Source organism: Styela clava, chromosome 6 (genome assembly GCF_964204865.1).
Source record: "Styela clava chromosome 6, kaStyClav1.hap1.2, whole genome shotgun sequence".
NCBI lineage: Eukaryota > Metazoa > Chordata > Ascidiacea > Stolidobranchia > Styelidae > Styela > Styela clava.
This window is the reverse complement of record NC_135255.1, coordinates 7,062,232-7,085,822: the sequence shown is the minus strand read 5'-3', so window position 1 is coordinate 7,085,822 and position 23,591 is coordinate 7,062,232. Positions and strand designations below refer to the sequence as shown.

General features: G+C 31.6%; 1 protein-coding gene across 4 annotated transcripts in view; it reads left to right on the top strand.

Moving 5' to 3' along the window:
- Positions 1-1,203: 1,203 nt before the first annotated feature.
- Positions 1,204-23,591, top strand: part of LOC120330626 (uncharacterized) — a 40,092-nt gene continuing 17,704 nt past the window's right edge. For 3 of the 4 annotated variants that reach the window (XM_039397502.2, XM_078113756.1, XM_039397501.2), the window contains exons 1-25: positions 1,204-1,383; positions 2,257-2,379; positions 2,642-2,728; positions 3,226-3,288; positions 3,757-3,879; positions 4,241-4,414; positions 4,965-5,099; positions 5,977-6,090; positions 6,637-6,759; positions 7,212-7,370; positions 8,441-8,558; positions 9,072-9,190; positions 9,690-9,983; positions 10,275-12,122; positions 12,213-12,344; positions 12,632-12,724; positions 13,549-13,642; positions 13,764-13,837; positions 14,109-14,215; positions 20,113-20,187; positions 20,564-20,738; positions 21,244-21,363; positions 22,037-22,171; positions 22,679-22,807; positions 23,411-23,587. In XM_039397502.2, the coding sequence (XP_039253436.2) occupies positions 1,276-1,383; positions 2,257-2,379; positions 2,642-2,728; positions 3,226-3,288; positions 3,757-3,879; positions 4,241-4,414; positions 4,965-5,099; positions 5,977-6,090; positions 6,637-6,759; positions 7,212-7,370; positions 8,441-8,558; positions 9,072-9,190; positions 9,690-9,983; positions 10,275-12,122; positions 12,213-12,344; positions 12,632-12,724; positions 13,549-13,642; positions 13,764-13,837; positions 14,109-14,215; positions 20,113-20,187; positions 20,564-20,738; positions 21,244-21,363; positions 22,037-22,171; positions 22,679-22,807; positions 23,411-23,587 (4,899 nt within the window). In that variant the 5' untranslated portion in view covers positions 1,204-1,275. The remainder of the gene's footprint in view (positions 1,384-2,256; positions 2,380-2,641; positions 2,729-3,225; positions 3,289-3,756; positions 3,880-4,240; positions 4,415-4,964; positions 5,100-5,976; positions 6,091-6,636; positions 6,760-7,211; positions 7,371-8,440; positions 8,559-9,071; positions 9,191-9,689; positions 9,984-10,274; positions 12,123-12,212; positions 12,345-12,631; positions 12,725-13,548; positions 13,643-13,763; positions 13,838-14,108; positions 14,216-20,112; positions 20,188-20,563; positions 20,739-21,243; positions 21,364-22,036; positions 22,172-22,678; positions 22,808-23,410; positions 23,588-23,591) is intronic. The other variant, XM_078113757.1, reaches the window with a different exon arrangement.

The following is a 23,591-nucleotide window of genomic DNA, read 5'->3' as shown; positions in this document are numbered from 1 at the left end:
TCAAGTGCGAAGTACTTATAGGAATTATTAGTCTATTCGAGGCTGTATGAAACTGAGAAAATAGCCCTAAAATTAAATGAGTTGTCGTCGTTTTGTTGGAGAATATCTTTATTTGATTGAATATTAATTTCTACAATGCTGCACTTCATGTATTTCAATAAATATACGTGTGACCCCCAGAAACAGGACCCAGATCATTGGAACATGATTTTTGTGCAAAGCGTCCAAGGTTATTATAGAAACATTTGGATACAATCACGCACAAACAGGTTGAGAAATTTATAGATAGATAGATAGATAGTTTATTTCGAAAACTCCATAACAAACCTAAATTTAAAATGGAGAATTCTGGAGGGCAAGCAAAACCTACAAAAAAGTTTAAAACATGAAGTATCTCATGTGCCTGCCCACCAGCACGCACACAAAAACACAAGCCCAATTAAATGAGGCTTGGGCCAAACTTAAAAAAACAAAATACACGATAGTAATAAACTTTCGGGCTGTTATACTCTCTTTCAACAATTACGTTGATAATGACCAATACCTACAACCTCATGCAAAGATAATGTGGGTAGTGGAATGTAATAAATTTGCGACGATAGTCATACTCATGAAGCCATGAAAGCTTTAAGAAAAACCAAGCCATGAAAAACTACACTGATTGCTAGATTGGGCATTGCGGAAAAGGTGATAAGTGGTTTAATATACAAACAAACGCAAAACCATGGCGGCAAATTCGGTGTGCGGACACTCATAAAAGCAATTATTAGGAAAAACACTAATCACACGTGAGCAGTGTTTTTGGCACCCTGCATATTATATATATGCAAGCATTTTTTTCTAGCTCAAAGTAGAAATATACTGCCTGATATCTGATATCTCACTTGAATATTGCAGCACATGTGGACGTTTTTTAGGTTAAATTTTAAAAATTTAAGCCTTAGTTTTCGAACATCTGTTCGCACCCATGCATATCTTGCTTGTGCGGTTAGGGGAATTCCCACTTTCTGAAAGAAATAGGATACGAGAAATTCACAACATATTTCACGGACGTCGTTTCGTTGTATTTTTCATTATTTAAATGTACGTTGTCCGTGTAGAAAAGTAAACAAACCGGATGATATGCTCCAATAACTTTAATTTGCGACGGGTTTATTGTGAAGGCTACCGGTACCGGTACTTCATTATTTCCATATTTTGCTACAGATTTTATATTTTGGGGTTATCTTCCTAGACTAGAGGTTTCGTAAATTGTTATTTAATATAGACAAAATCATGGAGGGCAACGAAGAAACCCAGCAACTAAAACTTATGGTTGAACAGCTCAAAGGATTGATTCGTAGCAAAGATGAAGAAGTTCAAGAAAAAAACAACTCAATCAAGGTCTGTACACAATTTTTAAACAATTTCCTATAGCCTATGTTTTTCCTAATCCTGTAATCCAATCATTGTAAAATTAAATTCATGTAGATCTGTAGATACTAATTTTATGTTGATTTTTATTCTTTTCTTGTTGATTTTATTCCTGTCTGTTTTTTTCTGTAGCCATTTTGTCATTATGGATTACTGGATTATGGTATTAGAAAATTTCAATTTTTTATGCATCTATGTCTGAGAACAAGAGGTCGGGAATATGTTTTTATATTTAGTTCACATTTCAAGATTTTTAGAAATTCCCATTTTAGTGATCTTCGGATCTGTGCAGTCAAACTCAAAATTAAACATAGGGCACAGACTTACTAAAATAGACACTGCTTTAAAATCCAGACCCCGGTCCATTATGACAGAAAATAAAATAAAAAGTCTATTTTTTGTTAATTGAACATAAGCTAGTTTGGTTTTTCTGCAACATAAAATAATCAGGTCAAAACTCTTCTTTTGAACAATGACTGAATGATGCAGAAATAGCAGCATCATATAATTTACCCATAATACTCCAACGATTCCCTGTATGGCTTTATATAGAATTTGAAGAGGATGCAACTAGTATTTTCTGGCCCCAAGATAAATATGAATTCTTCTTCAGTTTGAAGATCTTGGTTAGCTATGGAAAAGTTGAAAAAGACACCATTGCTGTATTAACTCCGTTCAATGCAAAAGCACATTGTCTTCTAACAATTTAACTTGTTTAATATCTATTGCTTGAATTGTGAAGTTTGGTTCAAGAAGAGTTTTTTTTTTCTCATTTTGTTATACGATAGAACATATTCGCAATTATCATTTTTTATTAATTTGTGAATCCTTGCTTATTTTCAGGATACAGAGACAAAGCTTTCAAAATTCAAGATCCAAATGAAGGCAAAAGAAGCAAAAATTTCATCATTAAATAAACAGCTGAAAGAAATTCAACGGAAAAATGAATCTTCTGCATCAGGAGATGTAATTTTAGTTTTCTCATTATATAATATAATCCATTTGAACAGATTACATTTTTTTAAGAAATTCGATATTTGTCATAGCCAGATCTATTAATTTTTCCATTGCACATGAAAATAATATGGATTGTTTTTATTCACTGATTTTTTATTCTTACTTCTGCTAAGGCTCTGAAAATGTTATCATATATATTATGCCTCCTTCAGAACCTAGTAAACATTGACAATATCAATCTTATTTCATTTGAAATTAAAAATAATTTTAGGGTGCTGGAGAAGCAGAGTCATTGCAGAAAATTATAGAGCAAAAAGAAAATACAATCAGGCAACAGTTGAAAACTATGAAAGAACATGTAAGATTGAATGAAATTTAAGCTTATTTTTTCAAGACGATTCTAGTGTTTAAAGTAGGGGTGTGCAACATTTTTTGTCAGTAGGCCATATAATCAACTTCAGACATCTAGCTGGCCCACACAAAAAATTTAGTTTTTTCATGTACACAATGAATTAAAAATTTCTCCTAATGCAAAATGTTAATATTAGTCATTTAATATTTTGTTAATATCAGCTTTGACAGAAGTTGTAGCAACAATTGTATTGTTGTACAAAATAAAATTATAAGATTAATATATTTGCATCATTTTAGAGTGCAGAGTTTTTGAAGTTTCAATTTTGGCAAACCATTTTGTTTAAACAAATTAATCAAAGTTACATATGCAAGAATCTTTTGGCATTCCTTGGGAATGAATCCGTGACTGTTGACTTCCATTACAATATTGTAGATTTGAACTGAGTTATTTATCTAACATCTAGTTCTGCTGCTATATATAGTGATGACTATTATTTTCAGGAGCAAAGGTTTGCAAAATTGAAGAAGGAATATGAAGAGAAATGCTCAGCAGATGAAAAAAATGTAAAAAGAGTTTTTAGTTTCTAAATTTCTTCAGATTTGGTTAACTTTGATTGAGTTGCAAATTGCAATTCAAATTCATATCTGCATTCGGAAAATAAGAACTTTGGTGTTTCATGCTTATTGCTTACACGTCACCCCCTTATAAGCAGGGAGTAAGTATTTATACGAGATGCTATATGACAACGAAAAAGTATAAACGACACGTTTTGGCCATTATATCATTCTTTCTAGCCTACTCATTTAAAGCACGACTTAAAAACATTTGTAATGGCAGATTAGATTTACAGCATGTAAAAAAATATGGGAGGTAAATATAGTAAGGTGTGTATTGCATATAGAATTGTTTATTAAAGAATACACAAGATATAAATAAATCTTGGTATATTATCCTTGATAGTAGATTTATAAAGTACATATCGGGTATGTGATTTTGTTTTGAAACACTCTATGACTCATTCAATTGTAAAGGATCAAAGAAGAATAGAGGAACTAATACAAGCAATTGAAAACAAAGATGAGCTGATAAATTCATTCTCTGCACAAATTGAAGAATTTGAAAAGTCAACAGGAGAGAAAGATAAAGAATTGAATGTAACCCAATTTTTTCCTGCATTCTTCATATGATTACTATTCTTATGGAAGATAATGATTTCAATTCTGTAATGGACTTGTTGTGTTATTTGTGCTATGATAACAATCAGATCTGTACAATAAAAATTAAAGGAAAGCTGTGCAATATTTTGACTTCCAGCCAAGTCGAATGAATGTACACATTTTACCTTATAACTAGTTTTATTTTTATAGAATACTGATTCTTTTAAGCAATCTTTTCACTCAATGTTTTTTAATTTAATTTTCAATTTTAGGTGTTAATATTGTTATTTTTGAATCTTGCTCTATGGCAGCTAGAATTATACTTTTTTAATGGATCTGTCTAATGTTATTACCGTAGATATTGAAGACCAAACTATTTGAGAACGAGACTTTGTCACAGCAACAAAAACTTCTTCTTGACAAGCTGAGCACTCAAGTTGGTGAACAAGAAGAGAAGGTTGCCATGGTTACTGAAGAAAGAAGTACTGGTATCAGTCATATGCAAGAGGATATGGTGAAATTAACAGAGGAGGTATACAATAAAAGCATAAAAATTGCATTTTATTTCTGGAAAAAATTTGAATTTTCTGTCTAGATTGCTACTGTCTGTATGTATCTGTCTAAAATTGGTATGTTATACCAGCAATTACAGAATACTTGATACACGGTTTAGTTTGGAAGCAGAAATGAATGAAACGTACATGCTTGAATTTTTCTTTTACATTCATAATTTGACAGATTAGGAATGGCAAAAATTAAATAATTCACTATTCCAACTATATTTTGAAATAATATTTTTTAATATGAAATATCGAATATTTTTTAAATTATATCATGCTCCAAGAGAAATTTGCTTGAGAATATCATATTTGACTGTCAGATGTCAACTGGACAAAATGACTGTTTCCTCAATTAAAAATTTTAAAATACCATTAAAATTAATTTCAAAAAGAAATTTTGATACTCGATTCATTTCAGATAATCCCTGGACTAGATACAATGAATTGATTAAACTTATGCCAACCATATTAAATATTTACATATTGTTTATCATGTATACCATGTTAATATTTATTTCCAAGGTTGCATCTCTTTCGTCTAAACTTCATGATAAAGAAGGAACAATAGGAATACTTGAAGATCATATTCTACAATTGAAACGAGAACATGAAGCTCAAACTGCTGACCTGACTGAATCTAGTCAAGAACAAGATGAGGTTTGAGTTTTATTCATGACAATTGTAACCTCAATTTATTCGGAATGTGAGAATTTATGCGCTTCAGAGAAAAATTATGGGGTTTTTTTCAAAAAAATTTGTATGTAAAATAATAAGTGGATCAATTTTAATGAAAGAATTTTAATACCAGTTATTTTTGTCAGAATTGAATTATTCATATAACCTTTTTTTGTGGCAATCTCTGATAATATTTTGTTATCATTTTTCTGTTATGATCAGCCCAGTCGTATTCCACTTTTATCAACTCAAGACATAACAAGCTTACTTCATGTATAAATACTTTGAAACACCGTTTCAGTTTGTATTGTGGTAAACCATCAACCATCTAATATATAACTTTGGTTGCGGTATATTGAGTATATTTTATCTGTATACTCAACAAATGTTGCTTTTACCAACCTTAACAATGGCAGATAATTCGTCCAAAGTGGCACTCGAACCCACTACCGTCAGGTTGAAATAACACAGAATTATGACAATATGGTTAAATTAAAGCGCCAGTTCATTTTAGTATTAGTCCTTGTGAATTTGTGCAAGGTTTAATGCTGATGATATTGTTCCGTAACATAATATGGAGGTTATTGTTCAAATTATGGTATACAGCGAAATATAACACTAAATCGCAATGCAATTTTTTTCTTGTTCATGTGACTAATTGCATTCCCACAGCTATGGCTATAAATATTAGTCAGTAGTAATTTTCTATTGTTGAGGTAACTGTAAAATTTTATTTATTTTATTAATCATTTTTGTAAGTTTTCAATCAAGGAACTCATTCTTTGTAACAAAACTGATTTCTTTGATACTCTGCTGTTATGTATCATTGAATTTTTTTTTCTTCACTTGGGTGTTTCAGCTTCTTCGTACACTGAAAAGAAGAATGCATGAACAAGAGGAAGTTTTATCTGGAAAAGAAAAAGTTCTTCAATTACTGCAAGATGAGGCAACTGACAGAGCACAAGAACATCAGGTCGAATATATATTACTTTTTATGTTATGTTCTATAATGCTTGAGTCTGGTTCAGTTTTTTACAGGAGTTGTATGGTGATTATTAGCATGCTGCATCGCATATTATTATTGTATGATCTCAAAAAACAAAACCCAGGTTATATGAAACATATTCTAGAGAGAACATACCTCTTGTGCAAAGTGTCCTAGATCACTGCTTTTAGGTACAATCATATACAAACAGGAGTTCAAGTGTTAAAATATATTCTTAGTTTTCGCAAAAGTACTTTGAAGTTGAACGTAAATTTTTTTAATTCTAGGTTTTGTAAATGCCTCCCACAACATTTTATTTTTTTATTGCACTCAGTTTAAAAAGAAAGTTCTTTGTCGGGTATAAACCTCATGAAGACTGGGTATAAAAGCAATAAATTATTTCTCAAAATAATCAATACTAATATACTCAAAGGTATAATCTGTCCATACCTTATATTAATACCTTTTCAATCTTTTCACCTCATGTAATCCTCTGCATGCTCAAATCAATATCTTTTATATTTATCCACACAGGAACTACAGAAAACCATTAGCATATTACAACAAAATCTCAGAGAAACTGTAGAGAGTAAGGAGTTGCTGCAGGAAGAATTAAAAACTAGGGAAAGAGCTACAAGTCCAGTACAAAAACAGGAGGTTTGTGATTTTTATTTTATTTGAATATTAATTTCTTGCATGATTCTGCCATGTGTTTAAATATTAAAGTCAATCGTATGCTGAGTCTTTTCCATGACTCATCTTCGACTAAGTATAACCAAAATATTAGAATATTTTAATCGATTAGAAATTAGTTTTATTTGAAGTTATATATTCTGGATTTTAATAAGTAATTTAATATCCATTAAACTCCACTCAATTTGAAATAAATTATAATTTTAGAATTTTATCGGGATAGGTAGGTATTAGGTTTTAAACAACCCTTCCTTAGAGTAAACCAAAAAACTGTGGTTGGGTTTTTAATTTTTTTTTATATTTTCAGTTATTTGAATTATACACTAAAAAAAATTAAACAAAAATACCTCACTGCTTTTGTTTACTATTAGTTGATGAGGTTCACTTTTCCTCTTTTTTTTTTTTTTTTTTTCAAGTTAAAGCCAATTTCTTCATCAGAGGAGATAGACAAACTTTTGATTGAAAAAGACAGCATAATTACGCAATTGTCATCAGCATTACAACAATATGAAACTGTTCATAAACAAGCTACTGATCAGAATAATTTTTTGAGACAAGAAAGCTTGACTTTGAAGGTTAGTAAATATGGGAAGAGTTGATTCTTATTTATGGTTCTTAGTACTTTCTCAACTCATAGAAGCAGACATAGTAACAAATGGTAAGTATTGTAGATAAAGAACTTAATTATAAACTTTCTTTCGATTTTTGATCTGATTTCTATAAATATGATGAGGTTTTTGAGTAAAAATATTTTTTACTTTGGTATTTTGACTTCCAACAATCAAATTTTATCCATTATGCAACAAGAAAGAGATATGTGCCAACTTTCAATTAAAAAAATGAATGAATGATTGTATTGAATTTTATTTATACCCTATCGTTGAAATTTGAATTACAGTACTTTAGAATTACAATTATCCTAGTCATGCTTAGTCATTACGTTGAATGTTCAACTAGTTTTGTCTTACTCCACGAGAAGGTCTCAAGGGATTGACTTATACTACTGATCGGTCATAAGTATTGCATTGGGAATTCCTGGTAATTATTGTGATTTCATGACAGTTTTATAAAAGCTAAGTAGTAACCAAGTAGAATTAAACAGTTAAATAATGAGATGAATTAGCATGTAAACAAAACAATTTCTCTGGATTTCCAGCTAAAAGTTTGGATATTGCCTTCAAATTCAATTCCAAAATATCTTTCAGTGATGTTTAAGGCTACTGTACATTATTTCATATATTTATGTTTGCTCTTGGATCTGATATTTATTTTTAAAAAATGGTTTCTATTGCAAAATGTTTGAAACAGGATTTTAGGATTTTTGTGGGATTTTATAAAAAACAGTTAGTATTCTAGACTCTCTTTGAAACATCATCATAGAATCATACATAAAAATGTGTTTAGTATAATAACCTAGAAGGAATGACTTCATGTGTAAAAAGTTATCTAGAACATACCAAATTACAATTTACAAATTTAGATACTCTTTTAGTTATAGAAAACATTCATGGCAGATTTTCTTTTTAAATTCATAGCATCTCTGTGTTATGAATATAGTGCTGTACATGAATATAGAGAAAATTTGAAACTATTTTTCACTAAATACTGCAGTTTAATATTTCGTTACATCTTTTAATTGTTTCAGGAAAACATTCAGAGTTTACAAGAAAGTGTAGAGAAGTGGCAACTTTTGGCTGAAGATTCTTCTAAAGTTCTTGAAATAAGAGAACAGGAGTATAACATCACTGTGAATAATATGGAAGGTTTGGCAATTTTATGGAGATATATTTTGAAATCCTTTAATTTATCATAAACAGAAATAAACATATGAAATAGTTTTCATTATTTAATCCTTTTTCTGAATTTGAACTGAAACCTTTTGTGCTTTGGGGTCTAATATTGATTGTTTACATATAGGAAATTGAAGAACTGAATACGAATGCTACAACAAACTTATCCAAAATTGTTGAAATGCTCTAAACTTATCAAGCATAGGCCTCAGCCCTTTCATGTATATCTTAATAAAATTTCCCTACTTATCATTGGCGGCTGGCGCAAATAGTTCAAAAAATGGGTCAGCCGTGACTCAACACTATATTGCCTCTTCGATTATATACTATTTTGTTATACTTTCAAGGGTTTTATATAGATGACCAAAGATGGGAATGAACAATAGAGATGAATTTTAGGAAACCATTTCATATATATTTATCACTAGTTTCTGTACACTCGGAGGTTTTATATAATATAAACCGGTATATATATATCATGTATAGAAACTATGAAAAATCTCAGTCATGAATTAAATGAAGCTAAGAAAATAAATGAAGAGCAAACAGAAGATGCAGAAAAGAGAATGAAAACTGTTCTTATTGAACTTGATTCACAAACTAAGGTAATTGGTAATTACAGTAATTAAAGAAAACTTCCTTTTAACTTTTCTAGCAATATTTTTAGCAATATACTTTATTAATAGTACTTCTAGCCTCGCTTCAATTCCATTTCTTATCATGGCTTGTTGTTGTATCATTTAGTAATTTGTGTCCCTGCTTGATGACCAGGTTGATTTTTCCATGTCTATCTCCACCTTAATGTACTATTCTTGACCTAATATATTCATTATTGGTACATGAAAAATTCCGCTCATGACAATTCGATCCATGAAAATTCTAACCAAAATTCATCTGGAAGTTACACCCAGATGGAATGCTCTAACCTTCATTGGGGTTTTCTTCATTGATATTTTTGAAATTGTATCAGAATTTTCTGGGTGTCATTTTCAAGACATCGTTTATTGTGTAATTTCAGTTTGCTGATATAGTGAAGTACCAGTCAGTTCGCTTCACCAGGATTATGTGTTTTTTATGATGATCTTTTTATTTTAAAATGATTAGGTTCTCGAGGACCAAACCAGAGAACTCAGTTATGCTAAGGAGGAAAACTTGAAATTGGTACAAAATTTGGAAGATTTGTCGACAGATGTACAAAATTCAGAAGATTCCTCTGGCAAAAATGAAGAAATAGTTAATGAACTGAAAAAGAGATTGAAGGAAAGAGAAGAGCAGATTGAAAGCTTAACTTCAAAGCTGATCGATGTGTCATCTGAAGCAGAAGAATTGCTTCTGAAGCTTGATAATAAAGATGCTGCTTATAAAATTATTGAAGATGAAAAGGAAGCTGTTTTCCAGGTTTGACGTTTATTACAAAGTGTAAAAACTGCTTAATGCATGTTTCAATGTTGTAACAGTTTTTGTCATTTGTTAGTACATTTTCTCTGTATCTGTTATATATATTTCATCAGTAGTGTTCTGCCTTCACACTTCATGCTTTATTTTTTGTGTTGTGATACTTTTTTGAAAATGAATTTCCGGTACTTTAATTTTTTTAACTTCATGTGACAACTAGTGTAAGTAAACTAAAATTATCATTTCATTTAAACTTGTTGGTGTCGACTTTTTAGATCATTGTTTTTTTACCAGGAGAAAGAATCTTTGTTATCTGCGAAGACTGAATTACAAAAGGAATTGAATTCTTCAACGATTGAAAACGGGAAGTTGCAAGTTAAGATAGAGGAACTAGAAGAACAGAATGAAAGTGTTTTGAGTAGTATGAATGAAGAACAGAAAAAGAATAAAGAATTCCAGAATATGCAACAAGAATTTGAACAGAAATCTTCATCCTGGAAACACGAAAGAGATAATCTCTTACTAGAATTACAACGAGTCGAGTCTCGGTGTAAGAGTGAGTATACTGGTAGAATAATGGAACTTGAGTCGATAATCAGAGAACAAGACGCCAACCTGGAAAAATCTACTCAAAACAAAAGTAGCTCGGAAGAAAAAATTCAATCATTGACAGAAGAGAATACTGAATTTTCATCTAAAATTGATGAATTACAGAAAATAAATGAAGAAAACAAGAAATTGTTGGATGAAAACAAAATATTGTTTGATAAATATGCTGGAAAGTCTGAACTTTATGAATCACAGATTAATGATGGTAAACAACAGAATCAAAACTTACAAAATAAAGTTGAGGAATTAGAAGTAATTTCACAAAAATATGAAGCTGAAATGATTGTTTTACATAAAGAAATAGAAGAAAAACAAAATAAAAATATCCTGATGGATAAAGAAATAGTTGAGATGAAAAATGCTTTTGAAGTTCAGAAACAAGTAGATGAAAATCAAGTTTCATTATTGAACGAAAAATGCAAAAATTTAGAGTCAAAATCTGAAGAGGTTTTGAAATTACGCCAACAAGAAATCACATCTTTGCAACATTCTTTTGATTCATTGAAGCAAGAAAAACAAACTGCTGAAAATGAGTACTCCACTGTAAAATCTCAATTAGAAGATAAAATCAATATGCTAAGCACTGTAAATCACGAGCAAAAGGAAAAATTTGATGATTTGGAAAGGAATTTTATCACTCTTAAAAATGAACTAGATAAATCAGAGACAGAGAATAAAAAACTTGCTTCCAAATTACATGGAACGCAAAGCGAAGTAGAGCAACTTAATGAAACCCTGGTAAAGGCTGCTGTAGAAAAAGGAAACACTGAAAAAGAATTAGATGATATTAGTTCTGAACATGAAGAATTATTGCAAATATGCAAAAGCTCACAGCAAGAAAAATCAGATTTAGAATCTCAACTGAGAGCTGCAACATCATCAAATGAAGACGCACAAAAGAGAATCGAAGAATTATCCATTCTTCAAGATATGTTGAGAGACGTTACATCAAAAGCAGCAAATCTGGAGAAAGAACTGGAAAATTCTAAATCGGATCTTATGCAGTTGGAGGAGGTAAAAAATGGTGCTTTATCTAATCTAGAGACCAAGGAAGGCTTATTGCAGGAATCTTCGTTAGCTCGTCAAAGTCTAGAAGAGCACTTGGAAAATATAAAACAGAATTTGAGTGATAAAATTGAAGAAAATGCCAGACTAGTATCTGATCTTGTTGAAGTTAAAACACTCAACCAAAATTTGGATGAGGAAAATGGATCTCTCAAGTTGAGGATGGAAAAAGACTCTCATTCCCATGAAGAGGAGATTTCTTTGCTCAAATCATCTCTTGGCGTTCTTGAAAATGATAATAAATTACTTACTGAAGAAAATCTCACTGTAAAATCTCTTCTCAAAGATAAAGAAGAACTCGAAATTACTGTGAAAAAACAACATGAATCTACTGTGAATGATTTAACTGAGACAGTTGAAAAACTAAAGAATGACTTACAACATGTAGAAAATAATAGAGACGATTTACAAAAGAATTTAGAAGACAAGGAAGCAGATGTTATGAAAAAGACTGAACTTCTTGAACAGGTGTGTTAAAACTAATACATAGTTTTCTATTCAACATCAATAACTTGATTTTCATATGTTTGCAATGCTAGTTTTATATCTATTATTCAGATGTCTACGCAGTACACAAGCCTTCAATCTGAACTTGAAGCTATCCACACTGAATACAAGCGATTGATGACTGAGGTTGGGAAACCTGAAATATCTGAACAGACAGATGCTTCTGAAGTACAACAAGAACAGGTTAGGCATTACTTTTCTTAGCATGATGTAGTGGGTTTGGTACTACAACCAACAATATTGGTTAAAAGGTTCAGTCTTCTTCTATTTTTTAATAAAAAAAACTAATTTTTATTAATATAGTATCAATTTTTTTTTGGAAAACTAATTTGTTTTGTTCGTTATGAATAATGTTATCGTAGTCCACTTCCTCTCTTTTCTAATAAGTATTTTTTGAACTGTTCAATTAAGTCCTCTTATCAATAAGTTAATTTAAATAGCGATGTTCTATACTAAAATTTTGTCTCTAGCTTTTACAAAATATCTTCCATCAAATGTCAACCCAGGATGCTTATGTAGGCCATGAAGAAAATTTACATGAAACAATTTCCAGTTTTATGGAGGTAGATCTGTTGTGGTGTCGCACTGCATGTTTCCTAGTATCATGATTACACACCTGATACTTCTATGCTGAATGTTCATTGTAAATGTTAACACTCTTTTATTCGAATATGTTGTCTTTTTACTAATCAGTGATTGTAAAATCATCTATCTATTGCAGATGCTTCTAACTTAATCAGTTTGTTTGCAAAGTGTTTGATTCATGTATTGTGGACCTTTTTCTTTGTCAGAAAGTATACAAACAATGGCATTTTAGGAGCTTGTCATTTCATGATTCATACATATCAATCGAAATGTCTGTGGGCTGTGGTCTCTTATTCTCTTCTTTTTAAATAAATCGCTGTTCCAATTTTTTTCTGATTATATATGGTCTGAAATGCCCCTGCCTAAATTAGGACTGGAATTAGGTTTTTTAACTTCTTTTCGAATCATTTTGATTTTAACATTCTGAGTTAATTTCATTTTGCTGCATTGTAAATTATGCAATCACACTCTTGAAACCACTTGTTGGTATTTCGAATTTCCAAAGCATACTAACATCAGATTTAGTAATTAGGAACTAATTAACTCAAATTCCTTAATATTTTATACTTGATTTTCAACATCATATTCGGTTGTCTAATATTATAGACAACATATTGTTATTATATTTAGGTTTATCCAATTCTTGATTAACAGCCAGACCGTACAAGACGTTTTTTATTATTACTGATAAGAAAATCAGTGAACTTAAAAGAGCATCATGAGCTTCCATAAAATACATGAATATACTTTTTCATAATGCTTTCCTGAAAACATATCAAACATGAAACTCCTCGTGTTTTAGCGCCATGAAGCTATGGAGGAAAAATTACAGAAAGTTGAAAATGAAAGAGATGATGCTGTGAATGAGGCTACTCTATTAAAGAGACTCAAAAGAGGTAATAGATCGTTTTTAGACAAACTAAGGTGGGGGGAATATGTTAGAGTTGTGAGAACAATTTGATAATGAGAAGACCTGTATGTTTTTTAATCCAATTTTTATTCTCTTTCATTTTTAAGAACATTCTAAAGACTTTGAAAACGGAGATTCATTTCAGTTTGTGGAAGAACCTTCTGGTGATGCTCACAAAGGAGTAAGATTTTTATTTTTTCATTCCCATTGAATTTAATCTAGTAAATGTTTAAGAACGTTATCAAGGACCTATTATATGAGGTGTAGTATACCGTCATATGCATTAATGTAGGTGTATTACAAAATCACAAGTCAAAAGTTTCATTTTTTTCTCAAACGTAAGAAGTTTAAAGATTGAACACTATTAGATTGATAAACCCTGTAATTGGATTCAACATGTTTATTTTTCTTCATCATTAACGTACCGTATATCTTTCAACACTTTCTTTAAGGGTCTTGAATATCTTCAATTACAATTGGAAGAATTAGCAAATGAACAAGAACAACAAACAGCAGAACACCAGAAAATAACCACTTCACTGAATGAAAAAATTGAAAGGTACAATTATTTACAATATATATATATATATATATATCACTGAATTAGAGCAACATTTTTATGGTATTTTTTTACGAGCAATATAATTTTTTTCTGGTTGATTCTTATTGTTGGAGAATGGATGTTTTTATATAATACCCAATACTATTCTACCTATCCTATCTATTCTACGAATTAGAGCAACATTTTTCTGATAGTTTTTTATGAGCAATATCATTTTTTTTTTGGTAGATTTTTAGTGTTTGAGAATGGATGGTTTTATATAATAACCAATACTATTCTACCTCGGTAATGTAACAAGCAGACAGTAGATCGAGTAGTCTGCGATCAATAAGATAGGCAAGTAGAAATTAGTTATGGAATAGTTAAGAACTGAAACTCTTGATCATAGTAAAACATAAACTAAGTAACAAACAATGCAAGATTTGTCAAATAATAAACATATCTGGATATAGATGAATTATGATCTTAGTTAACTTTATTGATATGATGAAATATATCTGAAATGACATTCAGATTGTCTTGCCAAATGTCTAGGAATGATATAATGAATGAGCCACCTTATAGATTTTACTCTCCCCCTAAATAGGTATTCATCTCCTAACCTATCCGCCTACATCAAACCAGGGACGTAGCCAGGGAAATGAAGGTCGGAACTGCCCCGCTCCCTGGTGGAATTTTTTGGGAGACTGAACGAGTCGCTAATAACGCGCCCGATTGCATTTTCTTAAAATCGCCTATTGTTTTAATCGACGCCACGTGCTATCTATTCTCCCTAAACCACAAATTTCTTGTTCCTAGAGGACGATAATAACTTTTTGTTTCTAAGCGAGGAATTGTAGTTTTGTTGTAAAAAACGAGGCATTATATTATATTCATTGGCCATGAAATGCTAAAGATAAAGAAGGAGGAAATCCACAACCTGAATTTTTTGATGACGTCAGAAATTACGATTAATGTAAAGCCGCAATTAATACCCAATCGCATCCACTTTTAGAAAGTCGCCACAATATCGGTCTTGCACTTCGCGAACGAAAGTGAAATAGAAAAATATTGTAAACTTTTTATTGGAGCATGTTAGACATCTTATTGAAACTAATACTATACTTATTGAAAACGATTGGTCAAATTAAGGGGGAGTAATATCGAACACGGTGGCGGTTCAAGCGTCTGGCATAGTTTCGGTCATATATTAAATTTGTGTTCATGCACTTTGTTACAATAAATTGTCCTAAGTCCTAAGTCGGAAAAAAACAAGTTGATTTTAAGGAAGGTTAGGAGGAACTAATTTATACCTTTTACCGGCTTTTAATTTTGATGATAATAGTTGAAAGAATCGACTTAATCTTTCTGTTACGCAAATGGTACATAGCGAGCACAGTCGACTGTTTCAACTTCAATGCCTTTCAAATATATTTCAAAATTTTTCAACATAGCATAATGTGTACTGTATTGTATACACACGACATTTTGGCGGTTTACGATGTCTAAAATATCTTTTTATTTATGGCGGTGCTAAAAAAAATTTATAGTGTTTTTTGTTAAACGATTTTACAGCATTGGATCCTGCTTGCAATTGAAACAAATTCATTCAGGTTCTTAAGCTACTGCAAATCATTCTCTTTTCATACTCCTAATAATAGTTTCGAGGTTTTATGTGAAGTATCTAATTGGAAAGGAATGAATTTTGAAAAAAAGCCTGTTGATTTTAAAAGTCAGGTTATATATAACGGTTCCATTACATTTGAACCCACGTACATTTGAACCCATGACAATTGCACCTGTATGCTATTGCACCTATGGAATTTTTTTTGTTTCACAGATAGTTAAACCCATACTAACCCTAACCCATGGGTTTTAGCACCCGCATATAGATTGAACCCATGGATATACGCATGGGTTCAAATGTACATGGGTTCAAATGTACGGTCACCATATATAACAGTTATTCGGTTATTTATTGTGTGCAAATTCCTTCATAGACTAGGAAAAGCTTCTATCACTTGATTTTACTTTAGAATATACTTCATATTTTCCATATTCGAAAATAATAATTTAAAATGTATTAAAAAAAGTGTAAGTCATTCGATATTGGCCGTCCCTGGATCAGGCATTTTACCATACATTTTATGTCCGCAGAACTAGTATGCTTGGTTATGAATCAAGTAAATTTATGCAGTGCAAACCTAGTTAATATCACTCCTATCCTACACAGGTAGTCAGACAAAAGTAGTTTATTTAACACTGGGTCAGAAAATATCTAGAATTTGTCATGTTTATTCAGGGGGAGGTAAGTCGGCAAATATACGGCTGATCACGGCCATGATCAATCAATACCATCTATTATCATACACTATGGATTTAGACTTACAAACAGTTTGGGATTAAACCATATCTAGGCTTAAATTGACTGCTGGGGGCACCCGTACCTTTTCGAAAATCTAAATATTGATGCTCTATCATCTATATGTATTGATTGCTTTTATTCTATAATGTAAACATTTATCTGTTTATTAAATTTCAATGATTATATTATCATTGAATTTTTCACTTTGTTCGCCACTTATGTTATTCATAGTTTACCTGAATTTTTGCTTTTAATTTGACACCGGAAAAACGTGTTTTTTGACCATTTTTCTCCTCGGTCAATCTGCACTTAATTTACGTGTTTCATACTGTGTTTCATTATCAATGTGGTACCCCTTTACCTCGGACTAGAATGCATGGTAATTCTATCGCTAACACTTACGGAAGCTTCCAACAACTAAAATTTTGACGAAATGATCGTTTTATTGCATATATTGTGTGTTGTTATTATAACTAACGCTATTGTCATACAATTATCTAATTCACACCATTATTTATTTTAGGAATGATAAATTTAACACTAACATTCAGTAAATGATAGTTTCACATTTTCAAGTTTATCCTGTCGATAATATCCGATGCCCAATACAGCTTGCGTTAACACTCATACAATATTTTCAATAGCCATTAAACTATTTATAAAGATTGGTGCCATTGGATTGGGGTACTCCTTTACGTCGTAGGTTGGTTCACGTAACCGCCGGTGGGTTACGGCGTCCCCACCTGAAACCTGAAACAACTGACTTTAAACTATTCCTGTACGCGTCATAAACTGGCAACTAGGTGGAGAATGGCCGTGGTTTTCCATATGATTATGTTGTCGTATTGACTTTCCACTCCCCGGGTAAAATATGAAATTCGTATATAATCCTAAAGGTATTCTTGAAAGCCACAAACTTGCGTAAAAAATAAAAAAGCGATATTCTGGGAGCGGATGTACTGGTATGTTTTGAACGTCATATCGGTGTTGTTATGTGGCTGTAATTTCGCGGAATGGTACAGTGACATACGGATTGTGTATATTCTATTACCATATCGATAAGATTGTTCGATTGTTTCTTTAACACTGACCGGCATTATCGGTTTTAATATGTAACCAGTGTGTTTAAATATTGTTTTAGACGTAGTATTTTGCGGATATGCAAATTTGCTCAAAGTGCCGCTTGAAAGAATGCAACGTGTATTGCCACAGGGGCAGAAAAGTTATTGCATTGACAAATTAGACTATAAATTTCAGTTAGGCGCGGTGAGAATTTTTTAGCGGAGTTTCGGACTGGGATGGTGAAAAGCGCTTTAAAATTATTGCAATTAAAAATGTACTTGACTGGCAGCACACACCTTGCGTAGACTCCCCAAAAATTGGAGCCGCCGTCTATATGCATCACAATATCCTTCGAGGATAGATATGGTAGATTGATAAATTTTATTTCAATTCGTCCCAAAATTAAAACAATACGCAGAAAAGAAAAAACGAAGAATCTGGGAAGTGAGCAAAACCTAAAAATAAGTTTGAAAAGTTTTAAACTACCTAGTTCGAATTGCGATTGCGGCCGTACCGTAAATATATACAACTACGGTCATACAGCCACCCCCACTCCAAGATGTATTGCTGCGATGACGGCGAAGTTTATTGTATTTTTAATCAAAGTTGCGCTCAAAGTTTTTGGCGTTTTGGTCGAGAACTGTGATAATTTTATTATATTAAACACACGTACCTATAAATACGCTTGGCCTTGCTTGATCGTGGGTATGTATTCTGTTCAGCAGTGTTTCCTTGGGTCATGCCTGGTAAATAGAAAGCGAGTGCAACTCTGATGACATGAATAAACTGTTCTGAATAACATCTTAATAAACGATAACAAACATGATATAGGCGTCATCGCCCGAGGGTTATATTGTGGAATATTCCATATTCCGTCAAGTTTCAATACCGCTGCAGCAATTCTCTCACATGTGTAGACGTAGACACGTCATTCGCTTCGTTTTATCCGGCTTTGCGGTCCAGTGGAAAAGTAGTTGGGCTTGTTTTTCTTAGTTAATATCGATCTTTTAAAGTGAATTTATAGATCAGCTGTGTGCAAATAGACATGACAAATTTACGCATGGGTGAAGAGTGTTTGTATTCTACTGAAGGAAGGAAACCCAACTTAGCGAGCGTTATGGTAAAAACTATTTGAATAACATTGCTTTAGAAAAGGAAAAGAATATCGAATTAGGTTTTTAGCTACAGTTAGGCATCTGTTTAGGCTCATTTTACTGTTTTAATATCAAAGTTGTCGGTATAATCAATATTGGGCTGTTACCGGTATGTGATCATAAAATATCGTAAGACTAGAATGAATATAGTTTTGTAACTTTGTAAGCATTGTTTATTAATGAAGCCCTATATAATATTGCATTTAGATAGATTTAGATTTTTTTTCTCAGTTTTTAAAGTACAGAGAGTGGATAGCTTAAGGAATTAGATAAGATAGGCCTACTGAAGATATATATGGTAGTTCAGTAATTAGGTAAAAATTTATAGTAAAACAGATAAAAATATTTGAAGTGCAAAATTTTTTGATAGAAACTTGGTACTTTTTGTATGTTGATGAATATACACTGTTTAACAAAGTTTTCACCTTTTTGTCACTTTCCAAGTACACTATATTATATTGTGTATTTAAATTATATTGTGTATCCAAGTGCTACACATTTGTAACTTCATTTATAGTGAGCATAGCTTATAAATAGGATAGGTTTTACATATTTAGTGCAGGGGAGGAAAAAGCTGATAAGACAGCTTAGTCATTCATTATGCTGAATCATGGCCTCTCATTCGGTTACCATTTAATGTTGGATATGGGATTAGTTATTAGCTATGAGATGCATGGGCTTGATGGAGGTGGGAGCCCTAACATACCACCAGTTACGTGAACCACTCTTCGGTATCGAGGAGTCCAGCAATTAACTTGCAATGAATTTTTTCCTACAAGATTCAAGCCTGTGAATTCAAGCAGGTTGATCAGAGGTGCTGTGGCAAGTGTATTCCTGACGCTTAGCACGATGTGCCACACCACCGAGCCTGTTTGCAATGTTCTATTCATTCAATACTGTAACAGTGACCCAAACAAACAACTGTCAATTGATTTGCATATCATATTTATTACAGTCACGTTTGTATTATTTTTTATATAAATTTCCCCAATATTCACATGAACTTCTTATTTATGTCATTAAAAATTCATGGTGTCAAATGTGCCTTTTTAGCTTGACCACTTTTAAGCTGCCTGCGAATGAGTCAAAGCCAATTATTTTACCAATCATTCTCTCCTTATTGCCATGAACAGGAGAATATTTGGGGTTGCCTTAATTGTTTTTCTTATTCCCAAATTAGCTTTATTTAAATGGTGATTGAATATATTAAGTCAGAAAATTTAGTTCTACTTTTAAAGATGTAATTTATTTCAACTCCATAACTAATTTGAGTAACTCCAACTCTGAATGTATTTAATTTATCAAAGGTTTTTCTTTGTTTTATAATCTTGTAGAATTACATCAGAAAAACACCAGTTATTAGAGGCTTATGAAAAGCAGTCTGTTGAATTGGAAGAAGTCTTAAAAAGGTAAGATCATTCAAGAATCAAAATATTTGTTATTTTCAAATTATTTAGCATTTTCTGCCTTTTCAAACACAATTATATTGTGCACAATTTTTCATATTAATTTAAGAACTTTTTGTATTTGTTGCCCATAATATAATTTTAATTTATTTACTCAATTTTATTAGGGTTAATGCAGCTTTAATATAGAACCATGCTCGATTTTTTTGCAAACATCCTTCAATATATGAGAAGTTACTACTTATTTAGAATGAACAATTTGGCATTACATATTCAATTTAGTTAAACACTAGATGAGTATGTAGGCATGTGGTTTGAATCTAGTATTTTCAACCTGTGGCGCCAAAGCAAAATTCAAATATATTTGTCATTTCCACAGTTTTGATGATAAATCAATTGATTGTCAACAACTTGACACTGTTATCACTGAACAACAAAAAGAAATAACAAAAATTCGAGAAGATTTGAGTAAGATTAGCAAAACTTCTGAACATCAACTCAAGTCATTACACGACGTGGAAAACAAGTTTCTTCAACTTCAAGATAAACACAAGGTAAGACAATCAACTGACCCTAAAAATATTATTGAAAATAATGATGGTTGCGAACGAAAACAAATTTAGCTATTTATTCGTATAGTTAGTGAGTGTTTTAATTATTATTGGAGAATTTTACTATTACATTTATTTTATTATTACTTAATTATTTAATATTATTTTATTATTACTTTTTTCCACCTTGCCTTTGTATGGTAATATTTTTTAATTTCATATATCTAATATTTAGTGTTAAGGTGAATGTTTATTAATATTTTGTCATAAAAATACAATCTTCATTGATTTAGTTCAGCCTGGTATTTCAGCATGATTTTTTTACTTCACATATAGGTTTGTGTTGTTTTACATTCAAAACCTGTAATTCTAATTCAAAAATGAAAATTTTTAATTGCCTATTTATTTGAAGTTTAAACAATTGAGTTTTAAATATCATATAAACCAAACTATTTAAAATTGAATTTTTATTATCGATTATTATCTATCTGTGTGTTTGAATATCCAGGCTGCCACAGAACAACTTGAAGAAGCAGAACATAACAACCAATCATTGCAGTTTGAAATCAATGAAGTGAAAACAACATTGAAATTAACACAAGAACAGAATTTGAACTTGAATGAGCAGGTATAAAAGTTTTGGGTGTGGTTCTTATATTATAACTGATGACGCGTTTTAGTATTCTGCAATGTAGTTCACTCGGTACTCCTGAAGTATTCGTACCAAGTTGGCGGACACCTGAACATAGTATGTGTACCAGGTTAGGGTTAACAATGAATGTTGGTGCTGTTTTTGCTGCTGAGTGGTAATTCTAATTTTAATTATTAAAGCAGAAATGCTTATTTTTACAAAAAAAACTTTGTTTTTTGTAGTTTTTTTCTTGCATGAAAAAGTTGATAAGCCACAGGATTTTTTGTGCCCCGAAAGTGGGTCACGAAAGAAAAATGTTGACAACCACTGGTCTAAAAGGAACTATAACTATATTGCATTTTACTGCTATTATTCGTCTTCCAATATCTGTTTTATGTGTCTATGGGAGATGACAGCGAGTTAGCATTTGACTTTCCATCGTTTGTCTATTGTGTGAGATATCCATGGAAGGGCTGGCATTCCATCAATCGTTTTGTAAATGCATGCGCCAATGAAAAAAGTAAACCACTGTTAGTGTGGTGTGAAATATTAATAAAAAGAATATAAGGAGGTACATTATTGCATCAAGTATTTAGACCATTTTAAAAAAGCATTTAAAGCTGAAGCACTCAATTTTTACCATGTTTGTTGCATTTCTATTTCACACTAGGTTGAGAAACATTCCTTTACAATTGGTAATCTTCAACAAGATCTAGATCAAGCCATGGAACAAGTCGACGTTCTAAGTTCTCAATATAATGAAGATACAACTAAATTGAAATCATTACTCCGAGAGAAAGACAAGGTTTGCTCATAAAGTGGAATTTCTAGTTCTTTTTATCGATGTGTTATTAATGCCATATACTCAACAACAGATAATATATTTTTTACCATACTTTTCCACATTCTCACCTTGAACATGGCTCTGCATTATAAGCCACGGTCTATGTAAAAAAGCTATTTTTTAAATGGTCAAAATTTTAAGGGTTCCTACCTGATTTTTGACACCCTGATTGAGGTGGTAGGCATAGGGTTTGAACCTGAAATTTTTACCCTTCAATGCCAATTGCCAACATAAGATTTTGTTTAAGATGGTTGATGATATAGGGTTGAATCTTAATTTCACCTTCCCCCCTTTCAAGATGCTACCTACATATTATCACAGTTTTCATCTTAGACACCATAAAATTCTCGAAATGAAAAATTAATAGAGACAAGAGGACTTTTGAGCTTATTGAAATTAATATTTGTCTTTTTGAAATGAGTGCCCCATTAATATGCATTTATCAACATAATCATCACTTGCGTTTAGGAAATTTCCTCATTACATGATGAATTAGCTGAAAAAAATCAGGAAGTAACAACGCTGACTCAATCTTTGAAAGAAAGAAATACAGAATGTGTGAACCTGAATGATCTTCTAACTCAACAAAGTGAAAAGGTAGCCTATGTACATTGTACATGATATTTTATTGTATAAACTTGTATTGATGTTAACTTTGACTTTTTCTATGGTCGCAATATTCTATAGATTTTTATTTTTAGGCATGTACAGATGTTATATTGCCGGAAATAAGAATCAGTCATAAATTTGGAGAGTGTTGTCATTTGTTGAGCACGAAGTAGACCAATGGATTGTTTTGCTAAGTTGTGGAAAAATCGCTTTCTCTGCAACTTTTTTTTAGATTCCCCCCCCCCCCCCTAGTCTGGGACTTTCACCAAAAATTTTACTGTTTTATTGTGATTCATAAAACACTTCTTATGACATATGGGAACACTTTATTCTGTCATGCTTGTCCGTTAATTTCCAGCAAACTCAGTTCTGAGCTAAGGTTGCCGTACCAGTAGCAATGCACCTCATTCGTGTCCAGCACTGCACTCTTTTTTAATTATGTTTCTGTCTAATTCAACTGCCTCTATCATGCTGGTCTGCCGTTCAACAAACTCTGCGCTCAACTAAGGCCATGGTGATACTGTCTAAATCACACTTAATTTTTTTCAAATTGGCGTTTTTGCATTATCTTTATTCTGCTTCATACTTCAGGTGTCACAGCTTGAAACATTGATTCGTCAACATGAAGCAGAACTTGCTCTCATATCTGAACTGCAAGGAGAGAAAGAAAAGGCTGCAGAGAAAGCTCGGGAAATGACAGAATATATTTCAAAGCTGGAACAGGAGAATACTGATTCCGATAATAATATGCAAGATTTAATGAAAAAGGTAT